The sequence below is a fragment of the Glossina fuscipes genome, unplaced genomic scaffold (assembly GCF_014805625.2).
Source record: "Glossina fuscipes isolate IAEA_lab_2018 unplaced genomic scaffold, Yale_Gfus_2 96720, whole genome shotgun sequence".
Taxonomy (NCBI): domain Eukaryota; kingdom Metazoa; phylum Arthropoda; class Insecta; order Diptera; family Glossinidae; genus Glossina; species Glossina fuscipes.
Genome location: NW_024005236.1, coordinates 1 through 18,836, shown reverse-complemented (window position 1 = coordinate 18,836; position 18,836 = coordinate 1). Strand labels below are relative to the sequence as shown.

Below are 18,836 nucleotides of genomic sequence, written 5' to 3'. Positions count from 1 at the left end.
ACCGTTTTTAAGGGAACGGCATAAATGTTAAAAATTGTTTTTTTTTTCTTTTTTGCTATGTGGAGTGCAAATTTCTACTAACTTCAAAAGAAATGAATTGTTTTGACGATAGATTGTGAATGAAATGATTCAAAATTGCATTGATGATGGAAATGCAACGGGTCCAAATGAAAGCGGGTTTTTTCGTATCTTTGTTTGAAAAGCTTTGGATTAGAGAAGTAGAGAATTAGAAACTCAGTAAAATGTATGACTTACTGCAATGAGATCAACTCAACTCAAATAATTTATGATCAAATCGGAAATTCTCATTAGTTTTTGATCAATCGGTCTAAACCGAATCAATTCGAAAAAAAAAAAGAATTTTAACTAATACGTTTCGTCATTTAGCGACTCCAATTTTGACGAGACGTTTGACGATGCGCGCTGAAACCATAAGAGCTTTAGAAGTACGTAAAAATTCCGTAATGGCTGAGCGCAGGAAGTCAGCAATGCAAACATTAGGAGCCAAGAACGAATATGGCATTACAACCGGGACAACCGTAAGACAATTGCATTTTAGTAAGATTTGGAAGTAAATTTTTCATTACCTTTAGCTAAACAATAATGGTGGTATACCCAATCATCGGAGCGGCCGTATCTCCATTGCTAGTGCTAAAGATGTTTTTAATGTCAATGGCTTACCTTCGGAGGTATGATATATCTTTTGTTTACTTGCCCAATGCATGTTCCCATTAAACTTTGATATTAATTTAGCAAATCTATGGATCGAATGGCGGCGGTACAATAAATCAAGGCTACGAGCACGTGAATGAAGAGGATGATGCCAATTCCTTAAGATTGACTACTCGTACTCCCAATCATGTTACCTGGGGCAACAATACCAGCAATACCGGACGTTTATAAATGAATGCAATTAATGAAATTTTCTTTCTTTGGCGTTCTTACGCATGTCTTTCGTTCCTTTTTATAATAAGTTATTTTTATACCCATCACCGAAGGATGAAAGATAGATCACGTTCGCAACGCCCACAAGGAATCATCAGCGTCCCCACAAAGTACATGAATTCTTGATCAGCATCAAATTCTGAATCGATTTTAAGCATGTCCGTCTGTCCGTCTGTCCATGTGTTCGATGTCTGTTGACCGAAAAAGCGTTAAGCTATCGCTTAAAAATAAAATAAAGACAGAAACTTTTATTTTGAAAATCGAAATAATCAGCTCCGCCCATTTCATATTAGAGAGCCGGAAAATGTTGTTCCTTTAATTCTTTCATCTCCTTCAGGATAACGGTGATGGTTATAAAAGATTCGGTCCCGAACGAATTTGACTTTCTTACTTGCTCTTCTTTTCTTTTTTTCTTTTTTTGTGCTCTTTTCTATACCCAATCGAAGTCTCAAATATTTGTCTTCCTTTTATTTCAAACCTACATCGTGTTCACTTTTATATTTTATACTGTTTTTGTTTATTTTTTTTTTTATTTATAGAAATTTTATAGATAACTAACTGCCTTTAAATACTGCCTTTGAACTTTAATGATATTATTAAGGAAGAGAAAAAAGAAACACAAACAAAAATAGGTGAAAAACAAAAGTAAACGAAATATCAATTTGTTATATAATTTGTAAATATCTTTTTTATTTTTTTAATTTTTTTTTTTTTAAATAATTTCACTCATCTCTAATTGAGAGAAAGTAAAAAGCTAAACACAACTAAAAAGCTAAACACAAACTGCCCCTTAGTCTATTGATCATTACGAATGAATGAATGAAATTATTTACGCATGAAAATAATCGTTGAGATTATATCTCGATAATACGTTTAGTTCAGTTTGTAAATTCTTTTCTTATATAATAATGTTTTTATTCTTTTTATTTTTTATTTTTTTTAATTATTTATAATAGTAAGGCAGAGCATTGAATGTGAATGCTCCTATTGTACTTAGTTTATACGTAAATGTTAGTTTAATTAAAATGATTAGAATGTGAAAAAAAATATATATAATGCAAAAAAAAAATTGTTGCTTGGTCATGAATATGCCGGCTACAATACCAGTGAACAAATCCAAGAAAAATACTCAACTAAGCATAATAGAATTAATTATTTATAAAATATTAATTTGATTAAAAATTTGTTGTATATATATATACATATATATAATGCATGTAATTTATAACTTTTTGTATAAAATATATATAGTTTTTTTTATAAAAAATTGTTTTAAAAAATTCTTTTTTACCTTTACGGGACTAATTGTAGTGTGCAGGATTCCCGATATCGAGTAAACTCGAGTAACGAACTGAATGAAAACTTATGGCTGTCGCCAAAGTATGCACAACGAATAAAAAATCTTTCACTCGTGAAATTTTTCTCAAGAAGTCATCTTCAAGTTACGCTCGAGTTTACTCTCGATATCGAAAGTAATAAACCGAACCCCGGCAAGCAATAAGAGAAGAGCAGGGTTAAAAATGCCGACGTTTGATGCTTTTTGTTGACCGTCTATTGCGTCTTTCATTGTATGGTTATCTCAGTTTGCTAGGTTCTTGTGACCAGTTTACAAAGACCGCCATATTGGAGATATTTTGGTGAAACGCACCTTTTTGATTTGGTTCAAAAACGAATGCTATTGAAAAAGGTTCGGATCGGATCACTTTTTCAACTACTCCTCACATAAAGCCTGATTCTGAATAGCTGTTCAATGAATAACTGGGGTAGGGTTATATAAGGTATTCAATGTTCGACCGGTTCCCGCTGCAGTGTTTTCACTGGTTTCACCTTTATGTACATAAAGTAAGTTAGGTTAGAAAATTAGCTTTAATTAAAAAGTTTTGTACGTAAACGGCAAACATTGTATATTCCATTTCTGTAGTAGGCACTCCACAAGTGTAAGAAGGATTCAATTTAGCTCGCACCTAACTCAGTTTCTAATCAAATAGAAAGTCGCTTCATAAAAGAAAAAAGTGAAACATATCTAATGGATGATGGGTCACCATTAAATGTCTTGTACCATCCTAGAGTTATTCATATAACAACTGTTTCAAAAACTGTTGTATGGTAAGTGATCGTGAAAGTGTTTTGATCCAAATCTCTTTGCAATTGCGTTCGAAATTTCTCTCGAAAATTGCGGAGTCTAAGCTGAACGCAAGAAAGCAAGGCGGATAGAAGGTCAGGCAGGCCGACAAACCTAGATCGATTCAGAATCATATTCTTTGAATATAATATGAATTGGGAGTATATCTCAAGTCGTCCGAGTATCACATATATCCGCATAAGCCTAATGTACCATTGTACCACAAATGGTGTAAAGTATAAAATGTATTGGAATTTTGGTGAAAAAACACGATGACGTTTTTCTCGAAACTAAGAGGATAAGAAAAAGAAAACAAGAAGAAGAAAAAGAACAACTGTCAGAGGGACAGACTGACAGATGGGCAGACGAATAGACGGATAGATCGATTCAGAAAGCGATTCAGAAGTGAATCTGATATAATAAAAAATGGGTCTGTGGTAAATCCTTCTGCATACGTGCACATAAACCTAATATTCCCTTCCATCGTATAGGATATTAAACGTGATTGGATTTTAATGAAAAAACTTCATGAAGTCCCTCTCTCACTTAAGAACATACTGACAAGTGGTTAGATGAATAGACGGGTAGACTGACAAATGGACAAACACACAGACGGACAAACCAGCGGAACTTAACTCGATTCAACAGGAACTCTGGTATAATTAAAGATTGGATTTATTCCAAGCCCTTCTGGATGTTGCATACAACCACGTAAACTTTATGTACCCTAATACAATAAATATTGTTGAGCAATAAAAAAAGGAGGAAGAAGCGAAAACGGAATGTCGTAAACCCTGTGCAATTTATTTCATTATCTACATAAATTTTATTTATACTGTTTTTCAAAATTTTTTCTTTGCGTAAATTATCAGAAAAAGTTCAAAATTCTAAAAGCAGAAGAAAAAGGAACTTTATTTAAATAAATAAATAAATAAAATAAAAAAAAAAAAGAAAAGAATATTATATTTGAATTATATTTAATATGCGAATATTACGAAAAGTTTTGAATGCTTTATATAGCCCGTCCATTGGTTACGCGCTCTTCTTTATAATTGTGTTTATGGCCTTTGTGTATAATGAGCTTCGGATAGACAGTAAAAGTCTACAATATTGGAAACATTTATTCGAAATTTGTTACCGTAGTTTCGAACATTTTTGCCCTCTTGCCCTTCTTATAATCGTTATTATACCGACATGTTTGATTATTATAATCCTAATGATGAATGCGACTTCATTGAATTGGTTCACCGAATTGACACAATTGCATGTGAGGAAATGCTTTCTAGACTTGATGTTCGTACAACTGATCAAAGGTATTGACAATATTGAGAGCAAAATTTTACCCAGTAAAGACAGTAAAGATGAGGAATTGATTGCATGGAAAAGTTTCATCTTAAGTCATGAGGAAATGCGTAAGCGTATCGGTGAATTGCGAAAAAATCCATTCAAATTATCAACGATCAATGAAATCGAAGAAATTGAAGAGGAAGAAAATCATGAGTTGACATGAAAACAAACGAGATATGTACCCGTTCAGAGAGATGGGCCTAATCGAAAACGATGAAGAAAAAAATTGAAAGATTATCTGGTATAAAATTAAGAGTGTTCGTGACAGTATTCCTATCGCTTTCGTGTCAAAAATTTATCTTTTAATTTGTAACACGTCTTGAGCTTTAATTTTGCATAAATATACGGAACCGTAGATATGTTTTCTGATTTAAGGAAAGCTTTCATAACAAATTCAACAGCTCTTGTCGAGACATTGTCATATGAATGAATGAATGAATGAATGAATTTGTCCAAGAGAGGCGTTAATGCAAGAAAGATATTTTATTATACCTTACATAACTTGTGCTATTATGTTTGGACGAACGCAAGTAACCGGCACAAGAGTCTAGACTTGTGCACCCATCCGTCTATTTTCGAGATATTTTCATGAAATTTCTTACAACGACATGTTTTGGTCCAACAGCGTACGAGCAAGGTTTTGTCTTTCATTGCACTTCTATCATAAATCCCTACACAACTTGTAGTACGACGGATGTTATGTTTGGCGGAACGCATGTAACCGCCAGAAGGGTTTAAAAAAATCTTTTCTTTTATTATACCCGATCGATCTACAATCATTATGCCAATCGATCTAAACTTGTCTGTCTGTCTGTCCATTTAATCCTTGTACTAAAGTTGAACGTACAATTTTCGAGATAATTTCATGAAATTTCTTACAATGACGTGCTTCGTTCCAACAACGAACGCTATGAAAATGGCTCGCGTTAGACCACCGTTTCGACATGACCCACCAAAATCAGGGAACTTTTTGAATATCGCAATAAAACTTGTCTTCATTTTAGTATTTCACAATTTTGCATTGTGTGAATCGAACGATTCAATTTTTGAACCTCTCACCTTGGAACCCTTGCTACGGTACAATGTTTATTAAGTTAGTGCGGACATATGCAACACATAGAAGAGCTTAAGATAGTCCCACTTGTTAATAGACCGTCTAAGCGTGTCTGTCCGTCTGTCAGTCCATGTAAATTTGTGTTCAACCTACAAGTCAAAATTCTTGAGATATTTTGTTGAAATTTGGTTTAGGAACGTGCTTTGACCCAAGGAAGAACACTATCGAAAATTGTTGGGATCGACACACTTTTTCAATCACTCCCCATATAACGCCCTATTCTAAAAAGTCGTTAAATGAAAAAGATTGCAATTTTCAAAATTTCTTGGCAACCTTGCGGCTAATTAGTATTATTTCGGCATTCTGAATTTGTACGAAAAGTTTGAGGTCGAGGCAATTTTTTATTTTTAACCTTTTCTCATATAACGAAAACTGAAACTCATACGACGAAAAGTTATGATTTTTAATGGTTCATGATGAAAATTATATCATAATAGTAATATAACATAAAAAAAATAATCCTACCAAATTTGGACTATCTCGACCTGTTTTATGGATCATATCGTATGTAAGAATACTAGGAAAATTGATCCTTTGTAATTTCATACAAAAATACGAATTGTGTTAAACAATTCGATGTAGGATAGGACGGCCTTGCCTTATTTGTTTTATGGTGAAAAACCGAAGTCTTCAATACTTCTTGAAGAAAATTTGTTCATAATAATAATTGGAACTAAACCTTATCAACCTTATGGACATTTGGACCACATTGGTTTATTTTATTTTAAATATCAAAGCACATAACGATTTTTAGAGATCACATACTCCGCCCAAAGCTCGGAAATGCCAATATTTCCGAACTTACGTCTTACTCTTCCCCTTTATCTTGCACCTACTGAGATATTGTTAAAACTGTTCAGTAAAATAATCTTACAGGATTGATGTTTATTTTATTATTTCTAATGGATTGCTGTGCACTTGCATTTAACAGGAAGAAAACACATAGACTATTACGTACACACATTTATACATGTAAGCATTTTAAAACAAGTTTTTTACGATGCATTTAAGTTTAAATTTCAATAAATAACAATTTAATCTGATTTAGATTTTGATATGAATGCCTTTCTTCGCGGCAATTGGTAGTTTCTCACCCTCGAGGAAGGGATTATTATCTGTTGGATGATTGTAGGAGAAGAATTTTTTAACAACGCCGCCATTCGGATTGGAGTTCTCGAGACCATTATCATTTTGAAATTGATGCATTAAAAATTTTTCCATTGTTGAAGCAATTTCACTATTACCACCACCGCCGCTACTGTCCTGGCCGGCACAATCGAACATATGCTCATTATCGCATGTACAATCTTGGGCTGCTTGATATTCTCGACTAAAAAGAGCGGTGTTTTCAAATTCCGAAATGCAACCTTGTGTTTCGTCATAACCGATTGGGCAGGGGTTTGGAGGATTACAATAGGCTGGTAGGCTTGCATCGGTCTTAACTAAAGATGGATAATGATTAGGCGCCTCACCCATGCCACCCGAAACATACTGATGGCCCCACAATGAGCTATGTTGCAAGTATTCTTGATCGCGTAACGAAGGATTTGAAGCAACCGAAAACATATTGCGAAATTCATAATCATCGGGTATATTTTGACTTGACGAACGTGACACTAAATCAACGCCTTTAGGCAAATCACCATCTATATCAAAATAATTGCTCACGGTATCACCGTCCTTGTAAAAATGTAAGATTACAAATATCAATAAATTATGATTGAATAAAAAATCAATTGCTTTAATTTGTTAGAAAAAAAAGGACAATTCATATAAACGCTATGGTGATTTAAAAAAAAAATAAAATACCTTGTCCATACGATTCAATAGTTCACTTAATAAAACATCAGCAAAAATGCTTTCCTTAGAAATGGGTGTGTATGTGTGTGTGTATGCCGTAGCATATTGACAGGCCAAACTTAAAAACAATACGTACTGCAGCATTTTGCGATTTATCTTAAAAACAAAAAAAATCACTTATTAGAAAAAAAAAAAGAAAAATTAATTTAGTAAAATTTACTGAATTTTATTCAATTACTTTATGCAATTTTTCTTAATTTTATCGATTTTACCAGCGACAAGTTGTATGCTAAACAAATTCTTCTTCTTCTGCCGTTAATCAGCTAAACAAATTAGTAACGATTACTTTCGCCAATAACGTATAACATACTTTACGGCATCATTTTTGATATCGTTTAAACATGTGATTTTTATTTACATTTTTTATTAGAGATCAGATGCTGACAGATTAGTTTTTCCAAGCGAGATTCCCATGAGCTCTTTTATGCGCAAAAAAAGAAAGCGTCAAAAACCAACACTTTTACTGTTTTATTTCGAGCAGCTGGTGTAGGGGGAATAGCCGAAATGCATGCTTTTATGTCTCCTAACACATGATCAATCAATTTTTATCTAAAAATATTTACTTTTATTCAGCTTAAAATTTAATATTACACAGAACGTTCTTATTAATGATCCACTATTATTAGCTCATCTATGCTCCAGTCTTCATACGAGTGATCGGGAAGAAATCGCCTAATAATAATGGGAATCTTCTTTTGTTTGAGTTCTTTCATAGCAATTTGCAAGGGATCTGTCTCGCCTTCCAATTCAACCATAATTGGAGCGCACATAGCTATTTGCAAAGCTCTTGTACCTAGTACACGCGCTCGCTCGTACTTTGTCATATATTTTGTAGTTATTCTTTTTGCTTTCGGCACTCCCCCACCCGCATTTCCGGGAACTATCATTTCAATATTATCCACTTCTTCTTCCGGATTGATATCATCAATGTTGTCCTCTTCGTCAACATCGTCAAAATCATCACCACCAACACTAAAAGAAAAAACAGAAGAGAAACAACGTGGTTGAGCGTCTACATGTTTAAAATCTATTTAATATTTTCAGAAATTCATCTAATATTTTGTTAACGGTCACTTTACTTACTCCTCGTTATCATAATCTCCGTCATCCATAATTTTTAAGTTATCAAATCGAATTTATTTCCAGTGAAGCAATATAAAACTGCAGAATCGTTTTTCTGTGTAAATCTCACACTTCAGTAAAGAATTAATTGTTATTGTTTATACATAATGTCATGTTGACAATGATTGCCAACATCGTTTCATCAGCTATTTTTCGTATCGAACATATAAAAAATTATAATATATATATATATATGCATTAAAACTTTTATTTTCATATTCAGCTTTTCAGAAAAAGTTCCTCCTCTTAAAATTCTCAGCAAAAGATATTTCAAATGTTTTCCTTGTTAACTAAAGTGGGAATCGTGGTAAGAGTTTTAATAATAAATACATGAAGGCCATCTTGTGTCCGATAGGAAAGTTTTACACTTGTACGCTCTCTATCAGGTAACTTTCGAAATGTTTAGCTAATTTGCAGAACGGAAGTAATACTCTATGCTAATTTACAGAAAGAACGTAATGGTCTATGTTAATTGCAAAGCCGTCGGCAAAAGCCCCAATTTGTTCCTCTTTTACAGCACCACTGTAAACATTCTTCAGAAATAAAACAGCTGTGTGATGTAATATAATAATATTATAAATTCACCGCAGATATCATGTTTGAAATTTTCGTAAGAAGTTCGAATATCAAATAAACTAATTTCAAGTCACATTTACCGTAATTATAAAAATATAATAATTAATTGCTTGCGACGTCGACGTATCAAAGAAATAACAAAATTAAAAAACTTCAGCTTTAGACTTTGTACCAGTTAATTTGTTTATTCTAACGGCAACTCTGGGCACATTTTTTCTTCAGAAATAAAACAGCTGTGTGATGTAATATATTAATATTATCAATTCACCGCAGATTTTATGTTTGAAATTTTCGTAAAGAATTCGAAAATCAAATAAACCAATTTCAAGTCACGTTTACCGTAATTATAAAAAAATATTAAATAATTGCCTGCGAGGTCGACGCATCAAGGAAATGGCATAATTAAAAAACTTCAAAGACATCAATAACAATTTCTAATTCCATAAATTTTAATACTTTCGTTAGGAAGAAACGAGAACTGATGTACTTAATTGTAAACATCGGTGGGCCATTAGAGCAGAAATCGAAAAAAATCCAAAACGAAACCAAAGCAAGATACATGGCCGAGCCGACAGCATAACTCAAAACAAAAAATAATAACGCTATAAAAGCATCATAAAGAAGCAAATTGGAATTGTAACTTATGGAAAGAAGCAGCAGCACAACACTGACAGAGCGTTTCAAAGAATTACTAAAACAAGAGATAAAACCAAAAACAAAAAAGGAGAAAACATAGTGACTTTATAAAATCAAACGAAATCCTCACAGAAAAAAAGGCGAAAGGGAGTCGAAGGGAGCAAGCAAGAAGCATTGAACTCGAGCGCAAATCTTAATTCGCGTCATGTCGATAAACGCAGTTCTGGAAGAGAATGGCCTTAGGGCAAACCCCGAATCGCTCTTGGAATCGAAATATAATTTCGAAGAGACTAAAAGCAATCTTCAGATTAAAGAGAATTCGTTTGAAGAGCTTTGTAAAAAAACTTTTCAAATGTATAAAGCTGAGGAAGTGGTGCTCTCTTTCAATGGCGGCAAAGACAGCACTGTAGTTCTTCATATGCTCGCCCGCTTTTTCCAGAAAGATCACAATCTCAAGCATCTTAAAATACTCGCATTATTTATAACGGATCCCGATGGCTTTTCGGAAATTGATGAGTTTGTTAATGATTGCTCCAAACTCTATAATATTGAATTGATTAAGATGGAAGGTACTATTAAACAAGCGCTAGAAAGGATGTGCAGAGAAAGGCCATTAATTAAGGCGGTGTTTATGGGCTCTAGAAGAACTGATCCTCATTGTGAACATTTAAAGACAATGCAACCCACTGATCCCGGTTGGCCGGCATTAATGCGCATTAATCCAATTCTTGACTGGACATGCCGCGATATTTGGCAATATATCTACGTATATGACGTTGCTTATTGCATATTATATGAAAAAGGCTTTACCTCGATTGGCAATAAGAAAAATACTAAACCTAATCCTTATTTACAAGTAGCTGAGTCTACGACAGGAAGAGTTTTGAATTATCGCCACGCGCATGATCTGCTAGACAACGATAATTTGGAACGTGCTGGGCGCGTATAGTTTAAGCTTTAAGCGTTTTCCTTCATCTTTATCTTTTTTCCCAAAACATTTTTTTTTCAAACCTTTAAAACAATGTATAAAATCCTATGCAGGCAATTAAGTAAGTAAAATAACTGTTAAGTTTCTTTAGTTATAAAACCAAATAATTGTTAAAATAGCTTGAATTTACCAAAAAAAAAAAAAAAAAAACGATGGAAATAAATAAAAGAGATGTAGTACAATGATATGCGATACGAGGACAAGCCGAACATAGTTTCACTCTAAATTACAATCAAATACGAATAATAAACTATCCAGTCGTGGATGTTAAAGTAAGGCAATTATTTGTAGACTTTTTTTAACCTGAGGCAAGTGTAAAAACATTACACCATAACCATCTTGTTAAAACGCGTTAATTTTCGTAACGATGCAACAAAAGGACATTGTTTTCAAATTGGGCCATTTTATGGCAACTGGTTCGATCCACACCATTTTAAATAGCATGCATTTTTGGCCTAAACACGTTGGTGTGCTAATTTTCCTCCACTAAATCAAAAATATAACATAATATATATCGATATAAAATTGGGTGACCCGATTGACAGGTGGACATGCTTAAATCTATTCAGAATCTGAGGCTGTTCAACAATAGTGTTCCAAACAGTTTTATTTCTATATTTCGCATATACACACGCAGTAGTATTTACGTATATGTTCTCAATAATTTGTTCGTTCACACTTCTCAATAATTGAATATGTGTTTTATAATCTATGGGCGCGGTCGTGAGCGGGGATTTTGATAAGGCTGAAGAATTTAATTGTGAAGGACTAGTAAATGCGTATTTAAGTCGCCAAGATTATAAACATATCTGACGTTTGCAAACAGCTCTGGGACAAACACAACCAGGCCATTGGCAACATTTAAAATTCTGTTCGTTATAAATTTGAAAATTAAATTTTGCAAAATTGAGGCAATCGTGACCGTCATCAGTTAGTTGTCGACAAACGTTTAATTTATTTGTATGGGGACTGGGGATAGCTTTCAAGATCTCAGCGATTTATATGTTTTTGAGATTACAACAACAATGGTTGGATAAAATTCTGTGCCCATTCTGAGCAAATCTATATTTAATGAAGATGGGAAAATTGTTTTTTCCATATCTCCCTATGATTTCATATGTCTTTCATTCCAATTTCCATACCTGCTTTTGAACTGTAAACAATATTATATGTTTTTTTCCATACCACCTTTTGAATCCATATAGTTTTCAATCGAGTTTCCATACCACCCTATGATTTCATATGTTTTTCATTCCAATTTCCATACCTCCTTTTGAAATATAAACAATATCATATGTTTTTTCCATATCTCCGTTAATACATATTAGAAAATATTCTGAATTAAAGACTGAATTATCGTGGAAGAAATCTTTCAATAAAGCTGATGGTAAAAAGGTTAGAGATGATTTCAAATTAATTTATAAAACCATCAAGAAATACAAAGTTCACAAGAAGAAATCGAAAAAGGAATGCCAAGATCGTGAAAAAAAGTTGATAATGATATAGCAGCGCGACAAAAGAAACGTCAAGAGAATATTAATAAGCGAATAAAAGATAAGCAAATTCGAAAACTGAAGAAATCCAGCAAAAAGGGACGAGCTATACCGAGGTTTTAATAAAGCATATTTAATTCAAAAAATAATCCTATAAATCTCGTTTTCTCATTCTCAAGCCGGTCTGCTAACATTACAACCGCCATTATCTTTCCATGACACAGAAATAACCATTAGTCCTTATAGCAGCTAAATATCAGTCGGAGCTATTGCATAAGCATTGTTGTTAACATTAGTATTATTTTAAGTTTTATTTCAGCAATAGAACTTTTCAAAGTGAGAAGAAACTGCTTCAAAAACCGATGCTGCCCAAAAACATTGCTAGAAAAATTTTTGTTGTGATGTTAACATAGATTACGGAATAACGAGCATAGCGTTTTTATTGCTTACATTGTTTAGCTTAGGCAATGAGCTAGTTTCCGTGCATTCAATCTTTTGCACGGAACCTCTGCCGTTACGAAGGCCCACATAGATATTTTCGATCCCAACTAGATAAGACTAGAACCACTAGTTGCCTTTTTTGTAGCGAAGGAATGAATACAATTTTCTATGGGTGACATTACCTTCCCGCACCTTGATTTCCACGAATTCCAATGGCCCCAAATTAGGTTCCTTACAATCGCTGAAAAGAAAAGAACGCCTTAGAAAACATAAAGTTTGCTCGGAATACATATCTTTTTACAGAGATACAGCTTCATGACTCATGATACCATCCCTTTCCGCGCTATACAGCAGATTTAGACTCTCTAAGCGGGTTTGAAAAACACAGGCGTACTCGGCACGTTCATCAACTGGTTCGCTAACATTAGGATTTTTGGAGGGCACTTTGACAGACAATATTGTTCAAATTTAAAACCGTACGCGCAGAAGGTTCTTTGCTACTCTTTCGCATGAAGCCTTTCAAACTTCTTTTGGTCGGTTTCACGTTCCGATAAATAAAATGTCTCATTGACACGAGTCACACGTAGGGCGTGCACATAATGAGTCACAAGAGCCCACGGAAAGTTACAAATTCCGGTGGATTTCTAGCCAAAAAAATTTTTTTATAATGATCATAAAGAAATTTTAAAATATTATCAAAGTCGCCGTTTCCAATGTTTTTTTTGATCGCAAGACTGAGACGTTCATTTAAATTCAAAGGGAACTGGTCCATGGCTGGTAGTTTCAGATAACGCACCTCTCGGCAGCTCTCATTCGGCTGAAAGTCTAGGTTAGTGTCAATACTGTAAAACAGCTGAATCGAAAAATTTGAGAAAATTATATTTTAAATCAATTACAATTTGTTGCCCTACTTACACTAACCTCTTCACACGTTACGCCAGAATGTCGATGGCTGACAGTGCGGACGTTATTTTCGACCCCGTTCCACATAACATTTTATTTTGAAAATCCGTTATATGAATGACTGAATTAAGGAAAGTTGTGACCTGTAAAATATATGAGCAGCAAGAGGAAGACCCGTACAAAATATTTATGGCAGTGAGATGGACCTCCACAGCGTTCTTATCATAAAACGACTTTCGAAACTGTAAGTAATAATATCTTTGTGTTGAGTCGGTTACTGGACAATTCGGTAAAAACTAAGGAGTACATAAAGAGCAATTTCTGTTTCCATTGATACACGTGCTGGTACCTGGTTACAAATATGCAATGATACCAGTCAAATTAGTGACCTTCAACGTGTATATGATTATGAGATTCATCGCTTAACGAATCAGCACATTAAATATTAAATATCACACCTTAGCTGAAGAAGAACAAAACGCTCCAAATTAAAGGGATATTTTTATGTCTCTAGCGACGGATATTTATGGCATTAATTTTATCGCATATTCAGAATGTAGTACTTTACGCAGAACTGAAAAAACAGTTTAATAAGCAAAATGTCGCAAGGAGATTACGTTTCAGAAAAGATCCGGGAGATATTTACAGAAAATAATACCTGCTGGCGTTTGCATTCCTAGCAAAAGATTGATTTTCATAGAGAAACGACGGTTTCACATTTATGTCGATGCCTTTTTTTTTTCCTTGTTTATTTCTCTTCTTCTTCAAATCAGAGGTTTAGCAGAAAAATCGGAGGTTTAACAGCAACTTTGGCTGGTTTAATAGAAAGTTCGGCTGCTTTAACAAAAAATTCGCGATATATATTATCAAATGAATAATTTTACTTTTCTGTTTCTTCACTTCACGACAAATCGTAGTATTTTTAACACTTGGCTGTCATTTACAAAAAAAAAAAAAAAACCACCCAGTAGTCATATAGAGCCTGTAAGATAGTCTAGAAGCTTAAGACGGAAGATATTATTAGATCGTGAGAAAATGCGGAATTCAAAGAGCAAATAATCCCAGAAACGTCTCGCTCCAACCAGAAAAGAACTTTCAAAGATTAATCTACAGGTTCTACGAATATAAATTGAAGAATTTCGTGTGAATCTAAATATATCACATAATAGAGAGGAAAGGCCCTATCTCATCACGTCAAGATGAAAATCAACTAACTTATGATATTTCGTAAAGTCGCTAAAGGTACACTCTTTGAACATACGACATGGTCTCCACGCTTGAAATTGTACACGAATATGAGAACCGCATTGATCTTTCTTTGTAACCTATTAACAGAAAAGGCAGATACAACCTCGAGGCAATACGAGATCTGCGGCATAAAAAAAGCATGAGCCAGTTTCCGTCTAACATGAAGAGATAGATACGTATTGGTAGTGTAGGTCATCATTAGCGTACCTGAAACTTGCCTAAATATTATTAGGTGAGTATGCTTCGCAAACGAGAGATCATTGTCGATCGTGCCGCCCATGCACCTACAACACCTGCAGTATAAGAAGAGCATGTGCAAGTTTTCGTCTAACATGATAGTTAGGTATTGGTAGCATAAATCGTTATCAGCGTACCTCAAACTTAACCAGACATTACGTTATTAAACGTTTCCAACCGGAGATCATTGTTGATCATGACGCCCAAGCACATGTGAAAATAGATAAGTTCAATTTTGACATTACCAAGATAGAAATTAGCATAAGAAGAAAGATTGATAGAAGAAGAAAACATAATTACTTCAGCCTTAGAGTGGTAGACATTTAGTGCAATTCCAAAAATGTCCACAGCGGCACACGTCCTCAGCAGTCGTTTATATCGTGTTCAAAGGCCTCGTTCGACTTACGATCACCATTAGATAACTGAAAATCACCGCATGCAATAGCATCTCACATGCCTCAGAACTCAGCTTTAAATGGATATATAACAGTGATCCAAGGATGGATATGTGGATAGTTTTCCTAATTGAAAGAAGTGTTTTCTCAAAATTCGAAGAAATAATTGTATATTCCTGACTATGTAAGAAATGTTTGCGGGGACTTTACACATGTTATTGTTTTGCTCTCTCTCTCTCTCTCTTTTTCATGTAAACATAAGTGAAAAAAGCATTTCTCATTTACGGTTGCTTGCTGTATTTGTTAAATTTGCAGAATTTTTCAGTTGTATTCTTCATATGAAAGAGAGCAAACTGATTGGAATAAAAAGAGGAAAAGAAGTCGATTAAAAATGAAGAACAAGAACTAGTTGTGTGGGAAAATTATAGCATAATTGACTTTAATGTAGTTTTTGATGTGTGCAAAATAATGTGAAAAAGATTCTTAAGATTCTTGGGAAAACTAAAAAAAAAAAAAACAAATTCAATTTAAACATTAATGTCGGCCATAGTTTATTTTTTAATCAATATACAGAACCGATATGATATTGAAAAAGAAATAAATTCCCACTAGAACGTTTGCGAAACTTGTATCTACGGTCGGTTATTATTATATATATCGAGAATTAATTACAAAAAAAAATCTTGAATTGAACATCAATTAGAGCTTTGTACACAAAGCTGTCTAAGGCCTTCTCCTCATGCAACAACGAAAACTAAGGAACATCTGTTCATTAGTTTTTTGTTTTTGTTTAGCATTTAGGAAAGGCGTTGCACTCATTTACTTCTATAGCAAATGCAAGTCGGGCCGGTTGCTAGATGTACACAGAAATTCACAAAACAAAAAACAATAACAAGTCCAAATGAACTTAAATGGATACAAATTCCAAATTTTTTCAAACCCAAACAAACAGTATAACCGTTGTGCAAGCAAAGCGAGATAACTAGGCCAGTGTTAAACAAAAAAAAAAATAAACCGGTATCGACAAATAAATGCGAAAGTTATATAAAAATTTTTTATCAAAGTTTATACTAAATATATGTAGAGCATACATATACATGTATACACATAAACCTAATATAGCTATATATATATATTAGATAGGTAGGTATAAAGACGTAGAAATAGAGGCAAAAAACATACGTACACGATAAGTACACAATGTGACAAATGTATATCACAAATGTATATTTGTGCCTGTTATTAAGAAATGTAATGTGTGAATATGTGTGTGTGTGAGAAAAAAGCTTATTCAAACCTCCAGTTGTATGAAATGATTGTGAAGAAGGGAGAAAATAAATACATTTTTTTAAGTGTGGAACATTTCAAATTTGGAATAAATCCAATTCTTTGTCCATACTATTTATAACCAATTGCTGTATGAAAATATGCGGCGAAAACTTCACATTATCAAAATCGTTCCATGTCTATCCACTCCATACATCGTGTTAAGTGTCGTACATATTGTGGAGTAGCATAAAGCTTTATAAGGCTATTAATAGTTGAGGAAAGTAAACCCTATGACAGACGGGACACTCTGATCAGGAATGGGTCTAATTCGAACTTAAAATCGAACTAGAATTTTCACAGTTTAGCAACATCAATCTGAGTAAACTGGAGGTAAGGAAGGAACGGAATCTTTGATCTTTTCAGAGTGTCAACATCGTTCAGGCGTCTTTTAATGATCGGTGAAAGTGTTAACATCACTGAAGGGTTTGTGTGATAAGTTTGAGTATCTGGCCATCGAATAGAACACACACTACATATACATAATTTCGTAAATTTATCAAATGATGAACATTTTATGGACCAAAGATTCCATGTAGGATCGGTGCTAGAAATAATAATAAATTTGTTTAGAGTAATTATTTGTACGATGCAAGGTATCCAAAAAAGTAATAAATTGTGAAATTAATAGGTGCTTGCGTTAATTTTGATCACGTTTTCACTTGAAAAAGACATTTACTGAGAAAAATTTCACGCTGGTTATGGCAGAATTTCCCATCCGAGCTACAACAGTCTACCCTGTATAACTTTTGCATCAAGTGGCCAAAAAATGGTATTTTCAATCAATTCGTGTTACCACGTTTTAAACCGTTGAACCCACAACTAGCAATTGAGATATGATGGAACAGCATCACCATAGAGTTCTGAAAGTGTTTGACGAGCTTCGACAACACGGGCTTTCTTCAAATCAAACAACAAAAGTAATGAATTTGGAAGAAGAAGTATTGTGAGGGCTCCCTGGTTAGTGTCGGCATACGGAGGATAAATCAATGAAATACCTAGGAATTCTATTGGTCTTGTGAACTGAGCGCAATATTTTGAGGTAATCTTTGATTGCAAACTTAACTTTGGCCTTTATACGGATGATATTTCTGAAAAAATTTTTGCTCTTAAGCTATGGGGTATTTACAATCTGAATGGATCTTTCTTTGCCCCTTGAAGTAAAACATGCTATTGTTCATTCTCTTCCCATGTCGCACATTAACTATTGTATTGAAATCTTTTCCGGGCGTTTGTCACATGCCATCAGGGCAGGCTTCAAGGTGTTGTCAACCATCCTAAAATCGTAAAATTCTTCTTGCTGCTAGGAAATGGTTACAAAGCTCACAAATATTTACGTTATAACATCTCTCATATATGACAATTGCATGCCTTGCTGTTATGCAGACACGGGCCACCGTTAAATTCCCTACAACATCTTACTGTTATTTATATAAGGACTTTTCAAAATAAGTCTTTACAAGGGATGTTGATCAAAAAAGTGGTTCGATCTGTACTATTTTCAACAGCGTTCGTCTTTGGATCAGAACTTGTTGTTGTATCAAGTTCCATCAAAATATCTCCAAAAATGCGTCATGTAGGTTGAACACAATAGAATAAAACAGATAAACAGACGGACAGACAAAGTTAGAATCATTTTCTGAATCTATCTGCATAATAAGTAGTGGGTCGTTTTCAAGTCACTTTGAGTGTTGTATACGCCGCCATTAACTTAATACACCTTCGTATCACGACTACTGTCGGATACAATGAGTTTTTTTGCATTGCCTCGCTATAAATAATAATCAATTGAATGTTTTATTGAATTTTTGTCATTATATCAAATTTCATCAAAACATTTCCAAAAATTTGGCACACAAACACACAAAACACAAAAAAATAAGATAGACAGACAGACGGACAGACAAAGTTGAAATCGTTTTCTGAATCGATCTGTATAATAAAAAGTAGGTCTATTTCAAGTCTCTCGGAGTGTTGTACACGTCCGCATTAACTTAATACACCTTCGAACCACGACTGCAGTTGGGTGCAATGAGTTTTTTTTTTGCATTTCCTCGCTATAAATAATGATCAATTGAGTGTT

General features: G+C 33.9%; 4 protein-coding genes across 6 annotated transcripts; 2 read left to right on the top strand and 2 right to left on the bottom strand.

Moving 5' to 3' along the window:
• Nucleotides 1-349: 349 nt before the first annotated feature.
• LOC119644192 lies at nucleotides 350-1,603 on the top strand. Its single transcript, XM_038043718.1, has 3 exons — nucleotides 350-539; nucleotides 594-689; nucleotides 754-1,603. Exons 1-3 carry the CDS (start codon nucleotides 417-419, stop codon nucleotides 901-903), a joined length of 369 nt encoding a protein of 122 aa, XP_037899646.1. The 5' UTR covers nucleotides 350-416; the 3' UTR covers nucleotides 904-1,603.
• Nucleotides 1,604-6,398: 4,795 nt separating this feature from the next.
• LOC119644193 lies at nucleotides 6,399-7,673 on the bottom strand. 3 transcript variants are annotated; one of them, XM_038043720.1, is made up of 3 exons: nucleotides 7,567-7,673; nucleotides 7,338-7,484; nucleotides 6,399-7,208 (listed from the first exon to the last, which is right to left on the bottom strand). In XM_038043720.1, exons 2-3 carry the CDS (start codon nucleotides 7,470-7,472, stop codon nucleotides 6,573-6,575), a joined length of 771 nt encoding a protein of 256 aa, XP_037899648.1. In that variant the 5' UTR covers nucleotides 7,473-7,484; nucleotides 7,567-7,673; the 3' UTR covers nucleotides 6,399-6,572. The 3 variants fall into 3 exon arrangements, with proteins under 3 accessions (XP_037899648.1, XP_037899649.1, XP_037899650.1); XM_038043721.1 differs by having other exon boundaries at nucleotides 7,549-7,672; XM_038043722.1 differs by having other exon boundaries at nucleotides 7,601-7,671.
• A 247-nt stretch (nucleotides 7,674-7,920) lies between these two features.
• LOC119644195 (DNA-directed RNA polymerases I, II, and III subunit RPABC2-like) lies at nucleotides 7,921-8,603 on the bottom strand. Its single transcript, XM_038043724.1, has 2 exons — nucleotides 8,472-8,603; nucleotides 7,921-8,360 (listed from the first exon to the last, which is right to left on the bottom strand). Exons 1-2 carry the CDS (start codon nucleotides 8,498-8,500, stop codon nucleotides 7,994-7,996), a joined length of 396 nt encoding a protein of 131 aa, XP_037899652.1. The 5' UTR covers nucleotides 8,501-8,603; the 3' UTR covers nucleotides 7,921-7,993.
• Nucleotides 8,604-9,228: 625 nt separating this feature from the next.
• LOC119644194 (FAD synthase-like) lies at nucleotides 9,229-10,845 on the top strand. The gene has a single exon (XM_038043723.1). It carries the CDS (start codon nucleotides 9,928-9,930, stop codon nucleotides 10,669-10,671), a length of 744 nt encoding a protein of 247 aa, XP_037899651.1. The 5' UTR covers nucleotides 9,229-9,927; the 3' UTR covers nucleotides 10,672-10,845.
• Nucleotides 10,846-18,836: the final 7,991 nt, after the last annotated feature.